General features: G+C 51.7%; 1 protein-coding gene across 1 annotated transcript; it reads left to right on the top strand.

The window, feature by feature from the left end:
* The first annotated feature begins 377 nt into the window (after positions 1-377).
* Positions 378-20,482, top strand: ap3d1 (adaptor related protein complex 3 subunit delta 1). The gene is given in 40 exon segments (XM_067230392.1): positions 378-647; positions 2,999-3,094; positions 3,627-3,707; positions 3,838-3,918; positions 4,013-4,120; positions 4,217-4,346; positions 4,749-4,888; positions 4,974-5,001; positions 5,004-5,046; positions 5,619-5,668; positions 5,779-5,799; positions 5,802-5,827; positions 6,246-6,294; positions 8,155-8,300; positions 8,443-8,591; positions 8,710-8,909; positions 8,912-8,939; positions 9,225-9,456; positions 9,923-10,068; positions 10,350-10,449; positions 10,451-10,496; positions 10,871-10,938; positions 11,195-11,252; positions 11,255-11,269; positions 11,381-11,577; positions 11,827-11,900; positions 12,297-12,320; positions 13,902-14,061; positions 14,243-14,383; positions 14,787-14,840; positions 16,219-16,344; positions 16,585-16,746; positions 17,063-17,110; positions 17,305-17,325; positions 17,713-17,902; positions 17,986-18,074; positions 18,250-18,335; positions 18,492-18,613; positions 18,775-18,854; positions 18,973-20,482. Coding segments are annotated over 40 exon segments (3,807 nt in total). The 5' UTR covers positions 378-551; the 3' UTR covers positions 19,069-20,482.
* The last annotated feature ends 1,260 nt before the right edge of the window (positions 20,483-21,742 follow it).

The following is a 21,742-nucleotide window of genomic DNA, read 5'->3' as shown; positions in this document are numbered from 1 at the left end:
TAATAGTATGTAATACAACTCCAGGCAAGTTACTGATTTGATTAACTACCAACACGTTTTAAAGTCCGTCTGCTTAACTAGTGGCTTTGCAAAACATGTCAATATCTTTATCAAATGTTTAAGGTGGAAGCTGAAGGATATGTATGATAGGCAAGCAAGTCAATTTACTACATTAATTATTAGTTGTCATTAATTTAGGGAACGTGACTCGTATGCGTTAATTTAACCTGCACTGACTCTGACTAGTCATTCATTTCCTTGATTCTTTATGAGAATCACACATAATAAAAAAGTCACCTGACTTCAGACGCCATTTTGTCAACCATTTCCTAGACCGATCCACTGCACTTGCAGTGTCCATGGTCTTTGCTCAGCTCAGGACGCCCTATCTGGCCTCGCCTTCTTCTGGCTGGGATTAGTAAACAGTTGCGGATCCCGCAAAGACAATACCCAGGTGAATGACAGACTGTCTTGCGGGCCGGTCAGCACCACAATACTTTTGCTAGGCGCTCGGTCCCGCAGGACAGCAGCGACAATAGTGACAGCCTGCCATGGCTTTGAAGATCGTCAAAGGGAGCATCGATCGGATGTTCGATAAAAACCTTCAAGATTTAGTACGTGGCATTAGGAATCACAAGGAAGATGAGGTAAGACGATAACCTAGAAACACACATTTAGATGTGCCATTGCCTTTGTCAAAATGAAAGCAGTGTATGTCCAACGTAGCACCATAAGCTCGCTAAGAGCAACACAGGGATAATAATTTAATGAATAACTAGTAGGCTACTAGCTAGCTTGTAGCTCACGCTAGCTAGATGTCCTGACAGCGTTAATCGGTCAGACCAAACCAGACCTGACCGGGGTGTGCAGTGAACGTTATCAATAGCTTGCTCTAGTTAGTAATGGAGATCAATACAGCAAGCTTGCATCTGCGACACTGTAAACTAGTTACGAACGGCCTGAATTGCAGGAACATGTCTTTGCTAGTAGTAGCCCTAGCTAGCAAGTATCTCAAACTCTTGTCTCATTCATTGCTGTTGTTAGCGCTAGCTAAGTCGAATAGCTAGCAAGGCCTCGCTTCATAGTTAGTTGCTCTGAGCGAGCTGGACTAGCTAGCAATCGTCCTTAATCCGACAGTCTCGCTGACATTAGTTCTAATAGCCTACTACTCCAGGCTAATGTAGCCGGTCATGTTATACGACAATTTAGTAATAAAGCAGCTGTCTATTCAGTCCGGTGTGCAAGTGGTGTTAACTTGGACACAAGCTTGCCAGACTACCTACTGAGATAACCAGGGACAGTGTGTCAGTGACGCTGCCGTGCCAGTATTGTTCGACTTGGCATGGTACCTGTTCGTGTGTGGCAGATATAGTCTAAATTTGATTTAGGATGTGCAGTCTGTGGTCAGTAGAAGGGAGTTATCAAGGCTTCAAATCTAGGTAGCTTCGTATTTCATATTTTTTCAAGGAAAAAAACCCCAACAGAAGATTTAGATGCCTGCTTGTCACAGCGGTGCAATCGCTGTCTGGACAGTTCATTCACATAGTCTTATAGGTCTTATTTGACGATTTATTGACGATTATTAATACGTTACATCACGTCATTACATTAACGTTAGCTGTATTGATGAGCGTAATCATCCACATCCTCAGGCTGTTCCAAGCATGTCTCTGCATGTCTTCCTTTGTTATGTCAGGTGACAGAACATAACCTGTGAAGCACATCTCATCTTAAAGCATTATGTCACCTTCGTAGAGAAGACCCAACGCTTTGCTCATAACGGAATTAGTATTTCCATGGGGAAAGCTATGTGCCTATAGGGGGCAGTGTTGGGATACATTGAGCATGAAGGCATAAACTTGTGTTTTACCTGTTGGGAATGCCAGTATACACTTAGGGGCCATTTATGCAGCTTGTTGAAGGTTGATTTCTTCAACAGAGCTGTGGTCACTGGTCAGCATGTCTAGTTACATTAAAAAAATATGATCATTTGAGAGAGAGTTCGACTCTAAATACCCATGATCTTTTGATTCAGGTTAGCCTATGGACCGGTTCATTATGTGCGTAACACAACCCTGGCAAACTAGATACGGTGTTGGTTACCTTGCCGACAGCTGACAGCTTGCTGAAATATTAATCGGAGTGTGTGTCTACTCCACGGCGTCCCATTTACTCTCTATTTGCTTTTCACGTTCAGGCTATGTTTGCTGAAGGGATCTGAAGTCTGTAGCACCAGACCTGGGCTAGTCCAAGCGGGCTCTTTCTGCCTGTCCTGCAAATCAATGGGGTCAAGCAAACCACACTCAATGTCATTTAGCCTGCAAGTCATGACCTCCTAGATCAGCAATCATTTCGTTAGCGAGAGGCCGTTGTGTCGACAGGCCTCGGCGGAACATTAGGCGATTGTGTCTGTCTGAGGCGGGCATTGTTGCTCCTTCACCTTCCCCACAACCTGCAGCTCTGGCAGTATGCTTGGCCTTGGCTCCTGGACAACTATCTCAGTTATTTCAGATGGTCTGACTGAGAATGTGTTGGAAAAACACAGCATGGGTCTGATGGTCCAGCGTCTCCCCCTGCCTGCCCTCCTGCCTGGCTTCTCTTAGTGTGCAGAATGCAAGCTTTCCCCCCCACCCCCTCCCCCCTCCTGTCACTGTGCTGTCTCATGACTGCAGACACATGACCAGCACACTTGTGCTACAGAGCTGTGTGTTTGTGTCCCTCAAAGTTCACCAGTGTTTGACTGATTGGTCTGTTGGACTGAAAGACACTTTAATAAGATCTCGCTTCTTATGCATTTGAAACCCATTTCCCGATGCAGGTCTGGTAATTCACCATCTTGAAAGTCGGCCTTCGTTGAGAGGATTTGTTGGATGGTCTTTTTAAAAGGAAAAACCATGAATTTGCAATCCAAAGCAGACCAGTCCCAGCTGTGTGCTGTCATGTGCCGTGGGTACATCGTGTCTGACGCGTCCTTACGCTCTCTCTCGTCTCCCCTCAGGCCAAATACATCTCCACCTGCATCGACGAGATCAAACAGGAGCTCAAGCAGGATAACATCGCCGTCAAGGCCAACGCCGTCTGCAAGCTCACCTACGTAAGTCCTGGCCTCCTCCCGCCTTCCCCTCTCTCCCTCCTTCTCTCCCTCCCTACCTCCTCCCTCCTTCTCTCTCTCCCTCCTTCTTTCTCTCCTTCTCTCTCTCTCTCTCTCTCTCTCTCTCTCTCTCTCTCTCTCTCTCTCTCTCTCTCTCTCTCTCTCTCTCTCTCTCTCTCTCTCTCTCTCTCTCTCTCTCTCCCTTCCCTCATTTCCTTTTCTCCCTCCATCCCTCTCTCCTCCTTCTCTGTCTCTCTCCCTCCCCTCATTTCCTCCCTCCCTCCACCCCTCTCTCTCTCTCTTCCTCCCTCCCTCCCTCGACTGTAAACTCATTCAAATCAGGCTCTTCTGAAAAGAAAACCCTCTCAGGTCTTCTATATATAGATCCGGCCTGTTCTGAACTGCGGTGAGCAGTGGCTGCACTCAGAGTGAGGGGCTGGGAGCTTGTGCTTTGGGTCCGTGGGTTGTGGTTCCACAGGGACTGTCCACACGGGCAGATCTGACACTGGCTGTCTCTCCCTATGTTCCTCCACAGTTGCAGATGCTTGGCTATGACGTCAGCTGGGCCGCGTTCAACATCGTTGAAGTCATGAGCTCGTCCAAGTTCACCTACAAGGTGAGAACGGGGGAATGAGAAAGACCATTCGGTCTGTGTGGATTTTTACATCTGTTTGTCAGAGTTCCTCTTTTGTATTTCTCCTTGGCTGAAGTCAAAAGGTTTTTAAACTAGTTCCTCTTCCCTGCAGAGGATTGGCTACCTCGCTGCCTCCCAGTGCTTTCATGAGAGCACTGATGTCATCATGCTGACAACCAATCAGATTCGAAAGGTAAGAAGCGTCTCTCTTCCCTTTGGCCTTCCTGTCTTGATGCTTTAAGTCGAGCTCTGACCTTTATCTCTCTCTCTCCGTCTCTCTCTCTCAGGATCTGAGCAGTCCTAACCAGTACGACACTGGCGTGGCTCTCACTGGCCTGTCCTGTTTCGTGACCCCCGACCTCGCCCGGGACCTGGCCAACGACATCATGACCCTGGTGAGGGACTCTGACTGTCCCCGCGGTCCTCGACAAACTCCTGTCCCCCTCACCACCCCCCCTCCCCTCACCACCTCCTCTGTGTTTGTCCTGCAGATGTCCCACACCAAGCCCTACATCAGGAAGAAGGCGGTTCTGATCATGTACAAGGTGTTCCTGAAGTACCCTGAGTCCCTGCGGCCGGCCTTCCCCAGGCTCAAGGAGAAGCTGGAGGATCCAGACCCAGGTGAGGCCCCTCAACCCCCCCACGAGCCCCCTCCACAGCCCCCCACACCAGCCTCTGCCACAGCCCCCACACCAGCCTCTGCCACAGCCCCCACACCAGCCTCTGCCACAGCCCCCACACCAGCCTCTGCCACAGCCCCCCACACCAGCCTCTGCCCACAGCCCCCCACACCAGCCTCTGCCACAGCCCCCACACCAGCCTCTGCCACAGCCCCCACACCAGCCTCTGCCACAGCCCCCACACCAGCCTCTGCCACAGCCCCCACACCAGCCTCTGCCACATCCCCCACACCAGCCTCTGCCACAGCCCACCGCCCGGGGCGAATCACCCCACCGACAACACGCAGTCCCCGTCCTAAACACAAACTGTGTTCTGCGTCCCGTGTTCCTGGGCACTCTGCAGGTGTGCAGTCGGCCGCGGTGAACGTCATCTGTGAGCTGGCCAGGAGGAACCCCAAGAACTACCTGTCCTTGGCCCCACTGTTCTTCAAGCTCATGACCTCCTCCACCAACAACTGGGTGCTCATCAAGATCATCAAACTGGTGAGTGTGGCTCCCGCGCACGCAAGGGTGGGAAGGCGCCGAATGGGACATGGTGTGAAACGCGTGCGTGTGTTTTGTGTGACAGTTTGGTGCCCTCACGCCCCTGGAGCCCCGTCTGGGAAGAAGCTGATCGAGCCGCTGACCAACCTCATCCACAGGTGAGGCACTGTGGGTGGAGACGGTGATCTCTGTTCTCCTCTGTACTCCTCTCTTTTCACTGTGTGTGTGTGTGGGGGGGGGGGGGGGGGGGGGGGGGGGGGCTTTTAAAAGGTTGAAAAAATATTTTCTAAAAATATATATTTTTTTTAATATATATATAAAAATAAATAAATAAAAAACGTTCTAACGGTTAGATTTTTTTTGGGGGGGGGGAAAGGTTTGGAAAATATTTTAGACAAAATATTTAACAGACATCTTTTTCATCGTCCCTGGGACAACGGGACAAGGTTAATTTTGAGCCCTGGTTCCCCTGTGTCTGGTCAAACACAGACCCTCCTTTCACCCACTGAATGACTGTTCAAACTATACACTCCTGATCCAAGATTATATGCTGTTATTTCTATAGGAGATGCATACACATATCATGCACAATACTGTACTAATTAGTACACGTCTCTGGATAAAAAACGTCCGCTAAATGAACGAAAAGTCAAGTTATCCGCCTCGATGAAAACAATGTTTTCCTGACTTCCTGTCTGTGCTCTCTCTTCTTCTTCTCTCCTTCCCACAGCACGTCAGCCATGTCTCTGCTGTATGAATGTGTCAACACTGTGATAGCAGGTCAGTACGCGCCGAGCTCAACCCCCGATGCCCTTTTTGAACGGCTGAATGCACCGGTTGCCACGTTCGTCGCCAGGATCTGACTTAACCCCCTTCCTGTTGTTTTGCAGTGTTGATATCTTTGTCTTCTGGATGCCCAATCACAGTGCTAGTATTCAGGTAGGTTCTCAACAGACGTCTGTGTCACCTGGCTAGGTGTTAACCCTTTCCACTCAAGTTTAAAAGCGATGCATGTAACTTTTATCGAGTCATAAGTCTGCCCCAACAACTTTTTGTTTTTCAGTAGCACCAACAGGTCAGATAAGCTCGTGAAATAAACAAATGTCAATGTGGGTTAGAATGTAGGACTTTATGAAACCCTTAACGCATTACCGCTAGTTCACGTGTCTCAATGTTTATTAAAGTCAATTAACTGTTTCCGAATGAAAAGACTGGAGCTGGTTTGGAAAGGTTTACATAAAATTATAAAATGTCCTCCCTCCCTCTGTCTATCTTTCTCTCTTTCACCCCTCCTGTCTCTCTCCTTTTTCACTCCCCTCTCTCCCTCTCGCTCCCTCTCGCTCCCTCTCTGTCTCAGCTCTGTGTACAGAAACTGCGTATCCTGATTGAAGACTCGGACCAGAACTGTGAGCCTTCTGTCAATGCCTGCAGTGTGTCATTCTCTCATTGTCTGTGTGTTTGGGAGTAGCCTACTGGTCCCCCCCTGTAGCATACAACAACTTTAGACCCCCAAACTGGATAACTCGAAATTCTCTCCACGCTGGCCTCCCAATTAGGTGGCCGTTTGGAGCTCCTCTACACGTAAGTCACTGCGTGACCAGTGACGAAGGAGGTAGGCTGCATTTGAGCACTTGCGCTCCACGCACATGCCGTTTTTGGTCCGAGACAAACCACCCGTCTAAAAAACGAGTGCGTTCACGTAGCAGGTTGTCATGGGTTCGAGTTATCTGCCCCCCCCCCCCCCCATTGTGCTTAGACGGTGCTGTGTAGGTAGATTGTAGACATGGGCTGCCATGTTTTTTATTTATTTTTTCCCTTTGCGTTGGATGTTTTGGAATGACACATACCCACAGGGAAACACACCATCAGGGGGTGTAAACACGTGAACAAATAAAGCCCTCGATTAAGGGGGGGGCGGGGAATTGCATAAGATATCTCTGCGCCTATTTAGGTGTTTTTTGTCCCTGAAAGCACAAAGCAGTGTGTGTAAATGGCCTGGCCCAAACCTCAGCTTCCATTAGTGCCTCCTAGCCTCAGTCACAAAGCTTCCCTCCACACACACACACACACACACACACACATTTACATTTAGTCATTTAGCAGACGCTCTTATCCAGAGCGACTTACAGTAAGTACAGGGACATTCCCCCGAGGCAAGTAGGGTGAAGTGCCTTGCCCAAGGACACAACGTCATGTGGCACGGCCGGGAATCGAACCAGCGACCTTCTGGTTACTAGCCCGATTCTCTAACCGCTCAGCCACCTGACTCCCACACACACACCACCGCCCCCGCCCCCGCCCAGCCCCCGGAGCTCAGTTGAAACCCAGCCTGGCCTCGCTGTGTATCTGCAGTGGCCCCCGCCCCCCCAAGGTCCCCTTGACCTCTCATATCGATCCCTGAAGCTGAGCCACTGTAGTCCCACGCCCCACCACCACCTCCAGCACCAGCACAGGGCCCCACCAGCACAGGGCCCCACCACCACCACCTCCATCACCAGCACAGGCCCCACCACCTCCATCACCAGCACAGGGCCCCAACACCACCACCTCCAGCACCAGCACAGGGCCCCAACACCACCACCTCCAGCACCAGCACAGGGCCCCACCACCACCACCTCCAGCACCAGCACAGGGCCCCACCCCCGCCCGCCTGTATTCCCAGTTCCCAGCTGAGCTCAAGAGCTCTTCAGCATCAGATGGCGGTGGTGGATAAAAAAACAAAACGTCCGTGTGTGTATGTCGTCCTGTGTGTGTATGTCGTCCTGTGTGTGTGTGTGTGTGTTCCTCCCCATTGTTCTGTGTTTGTCTGTGTGTTTTCCTTTTCCTTACAAGCTTTTATTTGTAGTGATGTGTATTCTTATTCTTTGGGTGTGTGTTAGAGGGGTAGTAGTTATTGAGGGGGATGTTAGTGACAGGTTATTGCTAGCGGGTCATCGTGCACTTGACACAGCAGGATATCACAAATTAATACGGCCTACTTTGATCATAGTCTAGGCCACTAAATATAGTAAAATACAATAAAAAATAAAAATACAATTATTTAGTTGTGTGTAGCATTTATACCTAGCCTATGGCTTGATTATAAGATGGAGCTAGTGCAGCGTAGCACCAGAGTACTAAAGATCCTAGCTTTCTGCCAGTGTATCCTGTATGGTAGCTAGTACTGAGCTGTCTCCACAGTAGAGCGTAAGGGGGCAGGACAGTTCAGCCGTGGTCAGGAGAAGGGAGCCCTGCCCAAGCCCCTGAGCACGTCCTCTCCCTTCCAGTGAAGTACCTGGGCCTGCTCGCCATGTCCAAGATCCTCAAGACCCACCCCAAGTCCGTGCAGTCCCACAAGGACCTCATCCTCCAGTGTCTGGACGACAAGGACGAGTCCATCCGCCTGCGGGCCCTGGACCTGCTCTACGGCATGGTGCGTCCATCCTCCGTGGCTGTCGTGCCGCGCGAAACCCATCGCTTCGCCGCTGGGGTCGTGAGGCTTCTCCCAGCCTTCCTCCCCTCCTCCAGGGTCGGAGATCTAAGTGTGTGTGTGTGTGCGTCTGTGTGTCGCCCAGGTCTCCAAGAAGAACCTGATGGAGATCGTGAAGAAGCTGATGCTGCACGTGGACAAGGCGGAGGGCACCACCTACAGGGACGAGCTGCTCACCAAGATCATCGACATTTGCTGCCAGAGCAACTACCAGTACATCACCAACTTCGAATGGTCCGTACCGGTCACACCCTCCACCACACCGCCGCCATGAGGAAGGCTCTGGAGTCGTGAGTTCACTTGGAAGATCTAGCACCACCAGTCTCACTGTGTCTGTGTGTGTGTCTCCCAGGTACATCAGCATCCTGGTGGAGCTGACCCGTCTGGAGGGCACCAGACACGGCCACCTGATCGCCTCCCAGATGCTGGACGTGGCCATCCGCGTCAAGGCCATCCGGGCGTTCGCCGTGGCCCAGATGGCCATGCTGCTGGACAACGCCCACCTGCTGACCGGCAACACGCAGCGCAACGGCATCTGCGAGGTGCTGTACGCCGCGCGTGGATCTGCGGGGAGTTCTCCGAGTACGTTAGATCGTCTGCGCTTTGGGCCTTTTTTTTTTTTTTCCTCTCACATGTACACACGGATATTGTTTACACCCATACACGTGTATGAACACATGCACGATTTTTATACCAATACTCATATATATATATATATATATATATATATATACACACACACACATTGTTTATATGTGTGTACCCACATCTTTTACACCCATACATGTATGTACACTCACTCACACTCACACACACAGATATCAAACCCAGCCAACCATCCATGTCTGTCCCCCCCGCCCCCCCCAGGCACCTGGAGAACCCCCTGCAGACGCTGGAGGCCATGATGCGGCCCAAGGTGGCCACCCTCCCGGGCCACATCCAGGCCGTGTACGTCCAGAACGCCGCCAAGCTGTTTGCCACCGTGCTGCGGGGCCAGGAGGGCGCTCCGGACAGCACCGCCGCCCAGGAGACCAGTCAGCTGCTGGTGGAAAGGCTGCCTCTGTTTGTCCAGAGCGCCAACCTGGAGGTCCAGGAGAGGGTGAGTCGGCACCGCCAGGCAGCCTCCGCCCGTCAGCGCTCCTAGAGGGCCCTGATGCACTTAAGTGTTCCTGGATTAACCTCCTCCCCTCCTCCTCCTCCCTCCCCCTCCTCCATGTCTCTTCCTCTCCCTCCTCCTCCGCCTCCCCCCCTCCCCTCCTCCATGTCTCCTCCTCTTCCCCCCTCCCCTCCTCCATGGTCTCCTCCTCCTCTCCCCACTCTCCTCCTCTCCCTCCTCCTCCTCCCCCCTCCCCTCTTCCATGTCTCCTCCTCCTCTCCCTACTCTCCTCCTCTCCCCTCCCCTCCTCTCCATGTCTCCTCTCCCCCTCCCCCCTCTCCTTCCTCCTCCCCCTCTCGCTCCTCCTCCCCCCTCTCCTCCTCTCCTCTTTCCTCCTCTCCTCCTCTTCATGTCTCTTGTCCCCCTCCTCTCCTCCTCTCCCCCCTCTCCTCCTCCTCCCCCCCCACAGGCCTCGTGTATCCTGCAGCTGGTGAAGTACATTCAGAAGCTCCAGCAAAAGGACGTGGAGGTCTCTGAGGAGGTCACCGCTCTGTTTGCTGGGGAGCTCAACCCCGTGGCCCCCAAGGCCCAGAAGAAAGTGCCTGTTCCCGAAGGGTCAGTAGGATTCCCTCCACCTCCTCCTTCACCCTCTCCACCTCCACACCTCCCCAGTAACCAGACGAAACGCTGTCACGTGATGGAACTTAACATCAGTCATGTCGAGTTTAGATTGGTCAAGTTTAATTTAGGATCTAACTTAGTTTAGTCGAGTCTAATTTAGATTAGTCACATCTAACAGTATTTCATTGGGATGGGAAAAATGTATGGTAAAAGATCGGACTGGGTGGAACTTTGGGTGGAATGTTCTAGATCACTGTTGTCTCTGTATCGCCCAGCCTGGACCTGGATGCCTGGATCAACGAGCCGCCCTCTGAGAGCGAGTCTGAGGACGAGAAGCCCAAGGCGGTGTTCACCAGGGAGGAGCCCAGGCACACCCCGCCCACGCCACACGGAGGTGGACGAGAAGGAGCTGGCCAAGGTTAGCGGAACCCTCCAGAACCCCGGACACACCCGTCCCAGCCGGGCTACGAAGCCCTCCAGATCTGCTAGAAAATAAAAAAACAATAGACGGATCTAGTCATGTGAACTTACTTTACATTTAGTCATTTAGCAGACGCTCTTATCGAGAGTGTCTTACAGTAAGTACAGGGACATTCCCCCTGAGGCAAGCAGGGTGAAGTGCCTTGCCCAAGGACACAACGTTATTTCGCACGGCCAGGAATCAAACCGGCAACCTTAAGATTACTAGCCCGATTCCCTAACCACTCAGCCACCTGACTCCTGACCTTGAACCTCTTGAAAGCGTGTGTGGTCGTGTTGGAGGTGACCTGCTGTGTTTCCTCCTTCCTCAGCGGAGAGAAGTCCCGGAAGCAGGAGCAGGCCAACAACCCCTTCTACATCAAGGCCTCTCCTTCCTCTCAGAAGGTAACCCTGGCAACCCGCCTCTCTCACCTCGAACTCCGCCACGCACTCACGGCCAGGCCTGCGGTTGTGGCTCGAACGTTGCAGTGTTCAGATGATCGGTCTCTCTCTGTCTGTCTCTCTGTCTCTCTCTCCCTCCCCCTCTCTCTCTCCCTCTCTCTCTCTCTCTCTCTCTCTCTCTCTCTCTCTCTCTCTCTCTCTCTCTCTCTCTCTCTCTGTCTCTGTCTCTGTCTCTGTCTCTCTCCCTCTCTCTCTGCAGGTGTACCAGGAAGCCCCTGGCGTGGAGCACATCCCTGTGGTTCAGATCGACCTCAGTGTGCTCTCAAAGTCCCGGGTCAGTACCCCCCCCTCTCCCCTCCGCAGCGCCCACACAACCCCCTCCCTCCCTCCTACCTCCACATTCCGCCCTCTCACCCCCGCCCTCCTCTCTCCCCCCTCCCCCCAGGCCTGCCCATGTCGGACCAGTACGTGAAGCTGGAGGAGGAGCGGCGACAGAAGGACCGGGCGGACAAGAAGAAGAAAGACAAGAAGAAGAGGAGGGAGAAGAAGGGCGGGCGACGGAGCCGGACTCTGGGCCCGAGAGCGAGGAGGACATCACCCCCCGCCCAGCAGGTGGACATCGTTACTGAGGAGATGCCGGAGGTAAGGGGCGCCCCCCTCTGGCCACCGGGGGGATTCGCTAGGCCCCGCCCAGTGGCCCTGGGGATTCAATAGGTCCCGCCCACTGTTCAAATCCGTCCTAGTTCATGTTAAATACCCTCGCTTGGGTTTGTATTGAACAGGGACTACAGTGTGTGTGTGTGTGTGTGTGTGTGTGTAGATATGGATGAAATTCAAATGGCGTGATGAAGATGTTGATGTGCTTGTCTGCCTTCCGTCCCCCCGTACCAGAATGCCTTACCCAGTGACGATGACGACAAGGACCCCAACGACCCCCACAAGGCCCTGGACATCGACCTGGACAAGTAAGACCAACCCCTGACAGATTCGAACCCTCTGGGCTGAGTAGTGTGTCTGTGGTGCTGGGGTGTGCATCTCCAGGGTTGGAGATGAATCCCAGAATGTCATACTGAGTGACGAGGGGAGCATGTTATGGAGCCATGCCTCCCATCCAGACAGACGGCAGCCAGACGGCAGCCAGACGGCAGCCAGACGGAAGCTAGTCTCCCCTGGATCCAGAGATGGAGGCTGGGGTTCTGCTCTCTCTCTGCCCCTCACTCACTCCCTCTCCCTGTGCTCTGCTCTCTGCTTCTCTCCCCCCCCCTCTCTCCCTCCCCCCCCCCTCTCTCTCATGCGCACACACACACACACACACACACACACACACACACACCCCTCTCTGTTCATCTATGTGGTGACAGCCTGGTGGCGGCTAAAGGGCGCAGGTGAGTACCCCAACCTGGGGAGAGCCCCTCCCTTCAGGGACGACCCCGGACTCATCTGCAGTGCACTTCTGTCTCCCTCCCTGTACCTGTCTCTCTCTCTCTCTCTCTCTCTCTCTCTCTCTCTCTTCTCTCTCTCTCTCTCTCTCTCTCTCTCTCTCTCTCTCTGTCTCTCTCTCTCTCTCTCTCTCTCTCTCTCTCTCTCTCTCTGTCTCTGTCTCTGTCTCTGTCTCTCTCTCTGTCTCTGTCTCTCTCTCTGTCTCTGTCTCTGTCTCTGTCTCTCTCTCTGTCTCTCTCTCTCTCTCTCTCTGTATCACTCTCTCTCTCTCTGTCGCTGTATCTCTCTCTCTTTCACCCTCTCTCTCTGTCTCTGTATCTCTTTCTCCCTCTCTCTCTCTCTCTCTCCTCTCTCTCTCTCTCTCTCTCTCTCTCGATGTCTCTCTCCCTCGTATCTTCCTTCCCTACACTAACATAACTCACTCTCTCTTTCTCGATGCTGTGCCTGGTGCTCTCTCTACCTCCTGTTTGGGCATGCCATGACGTAGCACACTAAACTCGTTTTGACGGACTGCAAACTTTTCTCTAGCCCCTCCCACCTAACCGGGACACGTGTCACATCCCCCAAATGCTCCCTTCAGAATATCAGCATTTCCTCCCTTATCGACCAGTAAGCCTCTGACCCTCGTTCTCTCTCTACCTCTCTCTCTCTCGCTCGCTCTCCTCGCTCTCTCTCTCTCTACCTGTCTCTCTCTCTCTCTAACTGTCTCTCGATCTGTCTCTTTCTATCTCTCTCTCTACCTGTTTCTCTCTCTACCTGTCTATCTCTCTCTCTAACTGTCTCTCTATCTCTCTCTCTACCTGTCTCTCTCTCTCTCAATCTAACTGTCTCTCTCTGTCTCTCTACCTGTCTCTCTCGATCTAACTCTGTCTCTATCTGTCTCTAACTGTCTCTCTCAACGGCTCCACCAAAAGCACCGCTGATTATCGGCGTGTCCTTAGCTGGCCTCTCTGAGGAGCATTGCTGATGTTCTGAAGTCTTCATGATGAACCTGTAGTCCTCCAGGTTCCGCTAGCTTCCCTAGCTACCCCGAGTCTTTCCCCCGATCCCCCCCCCCCCTCTAACCCTCCCCTCCCTCGAGCTCCTAACAGTACAGCGCCAGCAGAGGGCTGTAGTAGCCCACGGTCTGGAAAGATCCGGAGAACCCTCCGCCCCAGGTCACTGTGGGCCTGGAGACGTTCCGGGGTGTTCTGTGAGGTGGCGGTTGGTTGTCTGCTCGCCGGTGCACTTTGCCGTGCCTGAGGAATGGCTTAGATCAGTACTCTGGTTTGCTGAAGCACAATGCACTTGGTTCCGTGGCTGTGTCTCAATACTTCTGCCTAGATTTCTCCTCCTCCTCCCCCCACCCCCCTAATTAGCCTAAGGTAACAGCATGGAGTCCGATCTCTGCCGGATTAGCAGTCGTCTCACACAAAAAAGCAACGGAGCTGGATGAGACTATTGAGACACAGCCAGTGGTTCCGGTCTGAGCACCATCCCAGGTTCGGTTGTGGGGGTTTATAAGTGTGTGTGTGTGTGTGTCCCAGGCCCCTGGCGGACAGCGAGAAGCTTCCGGTGAGGACGCACCGTCCCCCTGAGCTCCTGAAGAGCCCCGCGGCCGACAGAGAGGCGGAGCCCGACCCGGCCGAACCCAAGAAGAAGAGCGTCAAGGAGAAGAAGGAGAAGAAGAGAGACAAGGACAGGAAGGTGAGGCTCTCGGGCTTCAGGCCCCCACAGACGCACTCGGAATCCTTTGTGCGCCGTTTTGTTTGTTCGTGGGACTCGGCGACGGCCTCCGGGCTCGGCGACGGCTACCTCGACTATTCCTCTGTGGTGCCCCTGCGTGATGACTCGTTGACAGGGGGGGGCGGGTATTTCTGTGCCGCAGAAGGGCAAGGAGGAGAAGAAGAAGAAGAAACACAAACAGGAAGGAGGGAGAGGAGACCTTCTGGAAGTTCAGGCGGAGGAGCCCGTCCAATCAGCAGAGACCAATGAGGTGGCGGTACTTCCTGCCTCCACCCCTGCAGAGGTATGACATCACAGGGGTATGACATCAGGGGGGAATGACATCACGGGGAGTGCTTAGAGGATGTGCTGATGAAAATTCCCTGGTAGAGACGTGGCAACGGTGTTCTCCAGAACGCGACGCAGAGCTGTGATTTACTCACTTAGTTATAAGTTAAGACGACATTGCAGGCACACTTTCAGGCACACAAACTGTTTCATTTTTACATTTGCCCTACATTTTCATTGCTTCTTCTAAGCCCCTCTCTACATTTTACAGCAGTAATCAAGTATCAGTTTCCTTTGAAAAACTGTTTTAGTCTCTCTAAAATACTTGATTTATCCATGAAAGGTTTAAATGTCTGTAGAATCTTCATGAATATAGCTCAAATGTTGAACCTGTAACCCCCCCCCCCTCCCTGTTCCAGGCTTCGGATCTGGATTTCTGGCTCTCAAATGCACCAGTGCCCTCTAACTCCCAGGTTGAGTCTTCCCCTCCTTTCTCTCTATGTCTCTCTCTCTCTCTCTTTGTCTCGCTCTGTCCTCTTTTATGTTTGTGTTCTCACGGCACTGATCAATGCATGGTTTCTGCTCAAACCACACGCGTGTCTCTCTCTGTAACTGTCTCTCTCTATCTCTCTAACTGTCTCTCTCTCTCTCCATCAACTCTAACCTCATCTCTCCCCGACGTCACCGTCCATTTCTTCACAGATCACCTAACTCGCCCCTCTCTCGCTGTGCCTCTCTCCTCATCTGCGTGGTGCTTCCAGTCTCTGTGTCCCCTCTCGGCTCATGTGTTGTCCCCTCTCGGCTCATGTGTTGTCCCTCTCGGCTCATGTGTTGTCCCCTCTCGGCTCATGTGTTGTCCCCTCTCGGCTCATGTGTTGTCCCCTCTCGGCTCATGTGTTGTCCCCTCTCGGCTCATGTGTTGTCCCCTCTCGGCTCATGTGTTGTCCCCTCTCGGCTCATGTGTTGTCCCCTCTCGGCTCATGTGTTGTCCCCTCTCGGCTCATGTGTTGTCCCCTCTCGGCTCATGTGTTGTCCCCTCTCGGCTCATGTGTTGTCCCTCTCGGCTCATGTGTTGTCCCCTCTCGGCTCATGTGTTGTCCCCTCTCGGCTCATGTGTTGTCCCCTCTCGGCTCATGTGTTGTCCCCTCTCGGCTCATGTGTTGTCCCCTCTCGGGTGTTTCGGCGGTGGGAAGGTCACAGTTGTTGTCGTGGGAGATTCTCTGGAATCTTGCCGCCGGTTCCTGTAGTTCCAGTCCAACCGCCGCTGTCACTGTTGCATGTGCTCTGTGTGTGTATGTGTGTGTGTGTGTGTGTGTGTGTGTGTGGGGGGGGGGGGGGGGTGTGTGTGTGGGTGTATCGAGTGTGACCCACATACTCTTCTTGTGTCACCTCGATGAATGTGTGTGACCTGGGTGTATGTGACTGCAGGCCATCTCACTGGTTAAGCAGCTGTTCAGAGCAAGTGTGTGTATGTGTGTATGGCACAAAGGGCGGGGTGACACCAATGGTGACCTGCCCAGCTCCTATCCCCTGAATCACTGTGAGGGGAAGATTGTTTTTGTTTTGTTCATGTTGAATTCCACTCGTCGTAGGGGTTCAGTATGTTCCCGTCTCACGACATGTCTGCCTCAGGCAAACACAGTGTCTGTTCCTGAAATATGGCTTTTCACATCTTGTTACGACGTGTCTTGCTGAAGGGTATTGAGCTACTGTATAACAGCACAGACAACTTTGAACTAATTGACTAACAAACCTCACTACTGCTAGTATAGAACCAGTTACTACATTGTTTGTGTTCGGTCGCCTGATTTGTGTGTACATCTGTGTGTGTGTGTGTGTGTGTGTGTTCAGGAGGCAGCAGTAACTGCCGCTGCCTCGGCCCCTGCCTCAGCCCCTGCCTCGGCCCCTGAGGCAGTTTCTGGAGCGACTCCAGACTCCGAGGCAGATGAACCCAAAGACACTGAACAGGAGGAGATGGTGAGTCACCACTGATGATGTCATCATTACGAGACAGACACCTAGGCTTGGCTGACGACGCTGGTTCACAGTGACACTACAGGTGGCCGCCATCTTGGCTCCGAATGAATTAGTTATTTGAAATGTAGAAAATATTTGTAATTAGTAAAATACCACCAAAAAAATGCAGGTCGTCTGAGGCTGTCCGCCGTACGTTTGTGTAAAGACCCTCCTGACTGTCCCCCTCCCCCCCTACTCCAGAAGTCCTCCAAGCACAAGAAGAAGAAGCAGAAGAAGGAAAAGGAGGACAAAGACAAGAAGAAGAAGAAGAAACACCACCACCGTCACCACGGCGACGGCGGCGGCGGAGACGAGTCGGTGCAGAACGGCACCGTGGAAGAGGAAGAGGAGGAGCCACTGCCGGTGAGTGACAAGCCGTGACAAGCCCCCCCCCATGACCCGTGTCATGTGATCTGCATATTGAGTGACAGCTCTCAGCTGATTGGTGGACCCGCGTCATGTGATCTGCATATTGAGTGACAGCTCTCAGCTGATTGGTGGACCCACGTCATGTGATCTGCATATTGAGTGACAGCTCTCAGCTGATTGGTGGACCCATGTCATGTGATCTGCATATTGAGTGACAGCTCTCAGCTGATTAGTGGACCCGTGTCATGTGATCTGCATATTGAGTGACAGCTCTCAGCTGATTGGTGGACGCGTCCTCTTCTCGTTTCAGCCCATGTCCAACTACAGCCTGCTGGCCGAGAACTCCTTCATCAAAGTGGTGAGTGTGACGTCCTGCTCTGGGCCGGCACGGCCGGCCGGTGGGGCCAGACGCGAGCTGCGTCCAGAACCAGGAAGAACATGACTCGCTGTCCGATATGTGGTGCTTAGGATGGTGGTTGTAGCGCCGTGTAAAGCAAAAGTGTTTTAGTATACGGACCTCTCCATTCTCCCTCTCTCTGTCTCTCTCTAAAGATGATGGAGGATGCTGATCAGGTACTGGCCCTCGTCCTAGGACGGACACCCTGTTCTCTGTGCTAGATGTGCTCTTGTGCTCCTCGGAATGTCCCTTGGCTTATGCTGTCAGATAACCAAACTAGAACAGGAACGTCTGGTTTTAAATGTGGCGGTCGGACGTAGTTAAGCCAGGGACACTTTCTGAGTATGACTCGCCTTTTTTCTTTCTAATTTTTTTTTTTTTCGATGTCCAATCAACGCTTCTTGTGCTCTTTTGAGGACGGTGTCGTGTGATTGAGGTTGGGGTGTGGGCTGGTGGAGTGGACTTGCTGTGGCTCTGCGTTCTGAGAGATTTGGCGAGGTTCTGTTGGGTTCCCATAGTGACCCGGTCCACCCCCCTCCCCCCCCCTCCCCTCCTCCCCCCAGGTGTGTGACATCCAGGGAAACCTACAGGACGGCAGTCAGGTGGTGGTGTCCGTCATCTTCGAGAACAAGTGCGACAGCTTCCTCAAGTCCATGGAGTTCAACGTGCTCGACTCCCTCAACTCCAAACTGCAGCGGCCGGAGGGGGCGGGGCCACACGACGGCCTGACAGTGCCCTTCCAGCTGCCCCCCGGTCAGTACCCCCCCCCCCCCCACACACACACTCACACACCCGTCCTGACGGGAGCGGCGCTCACGTCCCGTCTCGTTCCGCAGGGGTGTCAAACGAGGCGCGCTTCGTGTTCACCATGCAGAGCATCGTCATGCCCCAGAAGCTGAAGGGAACTCTCACCTTCATCGTCAAGGTTTGTGTCGGGCGACAGCCCCGTCACCGGCTCCGTCTGGGCCCTGTGAAGCTGTTTTCTTTTGAAAAAAAAACAAACAATTTAGAGGTTTAATTTTCAGAAATAAATTAAAAACGAGAGAATTTCAAATCATCCACAGCCTCTCATTAGTCTTTGGTTTGTGGTTTTCCCGCAGAATGAAGACTCCTCGACTCATGAAAAACTGGACTTCAAACTGCACTTTACCTGTACCTCATACCTGATCACCACACCCTGCTACAGGTCAGCCCCCCCCCCCCCCCCCTCCCCCGTGTACATAAAGACATCTTCCCTATCTGTCTTCATGTTCCATAAACACAAAACACGACGCATCTGAATGGTGAGGTTCTAATGTTGTTGTTTGGGCCTGCTGTTCTCTGATTGTCTGGACGTTTCCAGCGACGCGTATGCGAAGCTGCTGGAGTCCGGGGACCTGAAGTCGAGCTCTGTCCGCCTGGAGGGCATCGGCATGCCTTTCCATCACCTCCTGGCCCGGATCTGCTTCCACCACCACTTCTCTGGTACGTATCCCTCCGCCTCCAACCCTCCCCCCCCCCAGCACCTCCTCGTTCACAGGTCTGGTCGTGGGTCTCTGTCGAGTGGAGAGTAGGATCACGTGGGAAGGCGTTCGAGATTTAGTAATGCTGATTTGGTTGTGTCCCTTCCTTTGTCGATCGGACAGTCGTGGAGCGGATCGACTCGTGCGCCTCCATGTACAGCAGGTCCATCCAGGGGCATCACGTGTGTCTGCTGGTCAAGACCGTAAGTACTGCGCCCCTTCCCCACGACACACACACACACACAGAGCCACAGAGAAAGATGGACGACCTGTTACAGAACCGTGATCCAGAACTTTCTAACCTCCCCCTCTATCCACCAGGCTGACCAGACGGTGTCCATCGACGCCAAATGTGACGAGCCGTCGCTGCTTGGGAACGTGCTGGATGAGATCAAGCAGACATTTTCTCAGTGCTGATTGTGTTTGACAGTTTGCCTGTGTACCCCCCCCCCCCCCCTCGCTTGCTCAACCCCCATCCCCCGCCACCTCGATCTGAAAACCCCCACACAGACATAATCATGTTACACTGCGGCTGGCACACCCAGTCTCTCCCTATTTATTTGTCTTGAAGGTTCGACCCCTCCTTGTCTTTCCCCCTGGTCCTCCCCCCCCCCCAGATCTCCTCCTCCTCCTGCTGTTGTCTTACTGTTGCTTCATGCTCACTTCCTGTCTTCCCTCCTCCTCCTCCTATCCACTTCTCACCTTGTTTGCCCTTCGACCTCTGAAACGCTGATGTCATCCTTGATGCTTCTCCCTGGGAACCTTCACCTCTCCTCTTGGTCAGTCTGTGATGATCATGTCATGTAACTCTGACAACTGGACTTATTTTTCTTTTCTTTTTTGTTGGTGATGTTGAATTGTGTTTTTACTGTTTTCGCGTTGTTTTGATTCGTTGCCGTTCTGTTAGTTTCTGATGTCCATCTGCGCCTTTTACTCCTGTGTGTGTGTGTGTGTGTGTGTACCCTCCTGTGTGTTTAGCCCTGTTAGAGTGTGACCAGTTCCCAGTCAGACCGGCCTTCGGCTGGAAACATGCTGACTCTAAACCCCTGACTAGCTGCCTGGACGAGGGTGTCAGCTAGCCCCAGGACCAGCCCAGAGAGAGACACTGTGTACATCTGCTCAATCTTCATATTAGGCTATTTTTGCGCATAGGTTTTCTGTTCTGCCAATCGTGAGGAACGCACGCCACCTTTTCCTTAGAGTAGTACCCGCTCCCTGTTCCTCCTGTGCTCCAGTAAGAGACCACTCCCTGGAACATATCAATCCTCGGATGAATCTGACAAGCCTGAGCTGGTGTTGTTCTGAGAGTATATTTATTCGGGAGAGTCGAGGTTCACTTACTCAGACCAAGTTGCGTAGCAGCCTTACAGACTTGATTCTCACATACAGCTCTGGAATAAAAAAAATTGAGAGACCCACTACACCTTATTCTTTCAATAAAAAATAAAAAAAAGTTGAGAAAGACAATTTTGAGTGAGGAACAGAAGGGTAAACTTTGCAATGGCCTTTTACCCTTCTGTTCCTCACTCAAAATTGTCCTTCTCAATTTATTTTTTTTATGAAAGAAAAGGGGTGCAGTGGTCTTTCATTTTTTTCCAGAGCTGTATCATCACACCTACGAAAATAGGGAGCCCTATGCTGTCAGTTCCTTATTAAAGATGTCGATAGGATGGTGTAGGCCTAGTTGTTTTTCGAATGGTTTTATTTGACTCAGTTATTGTACTGCTTAGTTGCAGTGCTGGGGTGTGTGTCTCACTGCCTTGGGCACTGCCACAATATATCTGAAGTGACTAACAAGAATAAAGTGGAATAAAATATTGCTGCTTTGTGGGCCTGCCTCTGTCTCTCTTTATTGAGAAGGCTGGCGATCGCTTACAGGAGCAGAGTTAGACCCTCTCGCTCACTGTTGCTTAGCTTCTGACCAGGTAGTGTGCATATCAAACGGTTAAAGATCTTTCTGTTGCTAAGGGGTACAGTAGCTATTGGAAACGGACAAGGTTGTAGGATGTCGTCTTTATACTTGGCCAGGCCAGTGGGTGCTAGGTTGTGTCTGTTTTCCTCTCAAGCAGTATTAGTCGAGGTGACTCTAGTTTTCTCCTCCTACTCGTACTGAGAAAGCATCCACTCTTGTCACTCGTCCTGAGAAAGCATCCACTCTTGTCAGTCACGGAAGTGCGTGAAACCATCCGAACCTCTTGCGCCTGTGCCACTCTGACTATCCCACTGTACATGTCTGGTATACAGATTTAGATTCCAGTGTTATATCCTTTCAGAACTGCCTTGCCATTTCCTCGTGCATTGAGAACATTGTAAACAAGAATTCTCATTTTAAATGGATTCCTTTCATGACTTGCTCAGAGGGCACTTGCTGTCTCACAATCTGGTCCAGCACGACTTAAAAGTAGCAAGTTATAAATAGTTTTATGTTTGTATCCCAATTAACCCTCCATTACGGTTTCTCGAACGTAGATGATGATGGTGTCGTTTGCCTGAGTGGTCAGCTTAGCCTAGATTGTTCTGTAATAAACTTTAAATATGGATCGATGTCAGGAATATCGACAAATCCAGAAAATATTCTTCCTGTTCCTGAACATTCTTTGACTGAACATTCTTTGACTGATGTGAATTAAAGAGAATGGAACCGAAAGAGACGCTTGTAATCATAAATTGTACTAATTATTAACATTTATTGTGCAAAGTATTTAATTAAAATTTGTATCTTGCATGAGTAGGAATGTATTCTTTTTTACTTTTCATTTATTCCCAGGTCATACACAAGATTCCATAACATTCCTTTTGATCTCTGTCTGTCTTTACTTTTATATTTTTTTATGAAGTAAAAGTTGACTTCATTATTCCACAGGTTCGATAGGATTGTATTTTATCTGTTTAAGTTCATACAATACAACAATAATATCTTTAAATGAATGTTCTAAATTATTCTACATTGGGAATTGAGGTTCTGTTTGGTACCATAACAACATGTATAGGACTCGTGCGAAAGGTCATGCGATGCAGTTCAGAGAAGCAACCCACTTTGTCTTAACTCTTTTCTCTGGTGAATTGTAGTGATATCTTGCTGAGTTTGGCT

The sequence above is a fragment of the Osmerus mordax genome, chromosome 27 (genome assembly GCF_038355195.1).
Source record: "Osmerus mordax isolate fOsmMor3 chromosome 27, fOsmMor3.pri, whole genome shotgun sequence".
Lineage (NCBI taxonomy): Eukaryota > Metazoa > Chordata > Actinopteri > Osmeriformes > Osmeridae > Osmerus > Osmerus mordax.
Note: the sequence above shows the minus strand (reverse complement) of the source record. Positions and strands in the feature narration are given on the sequence as shown.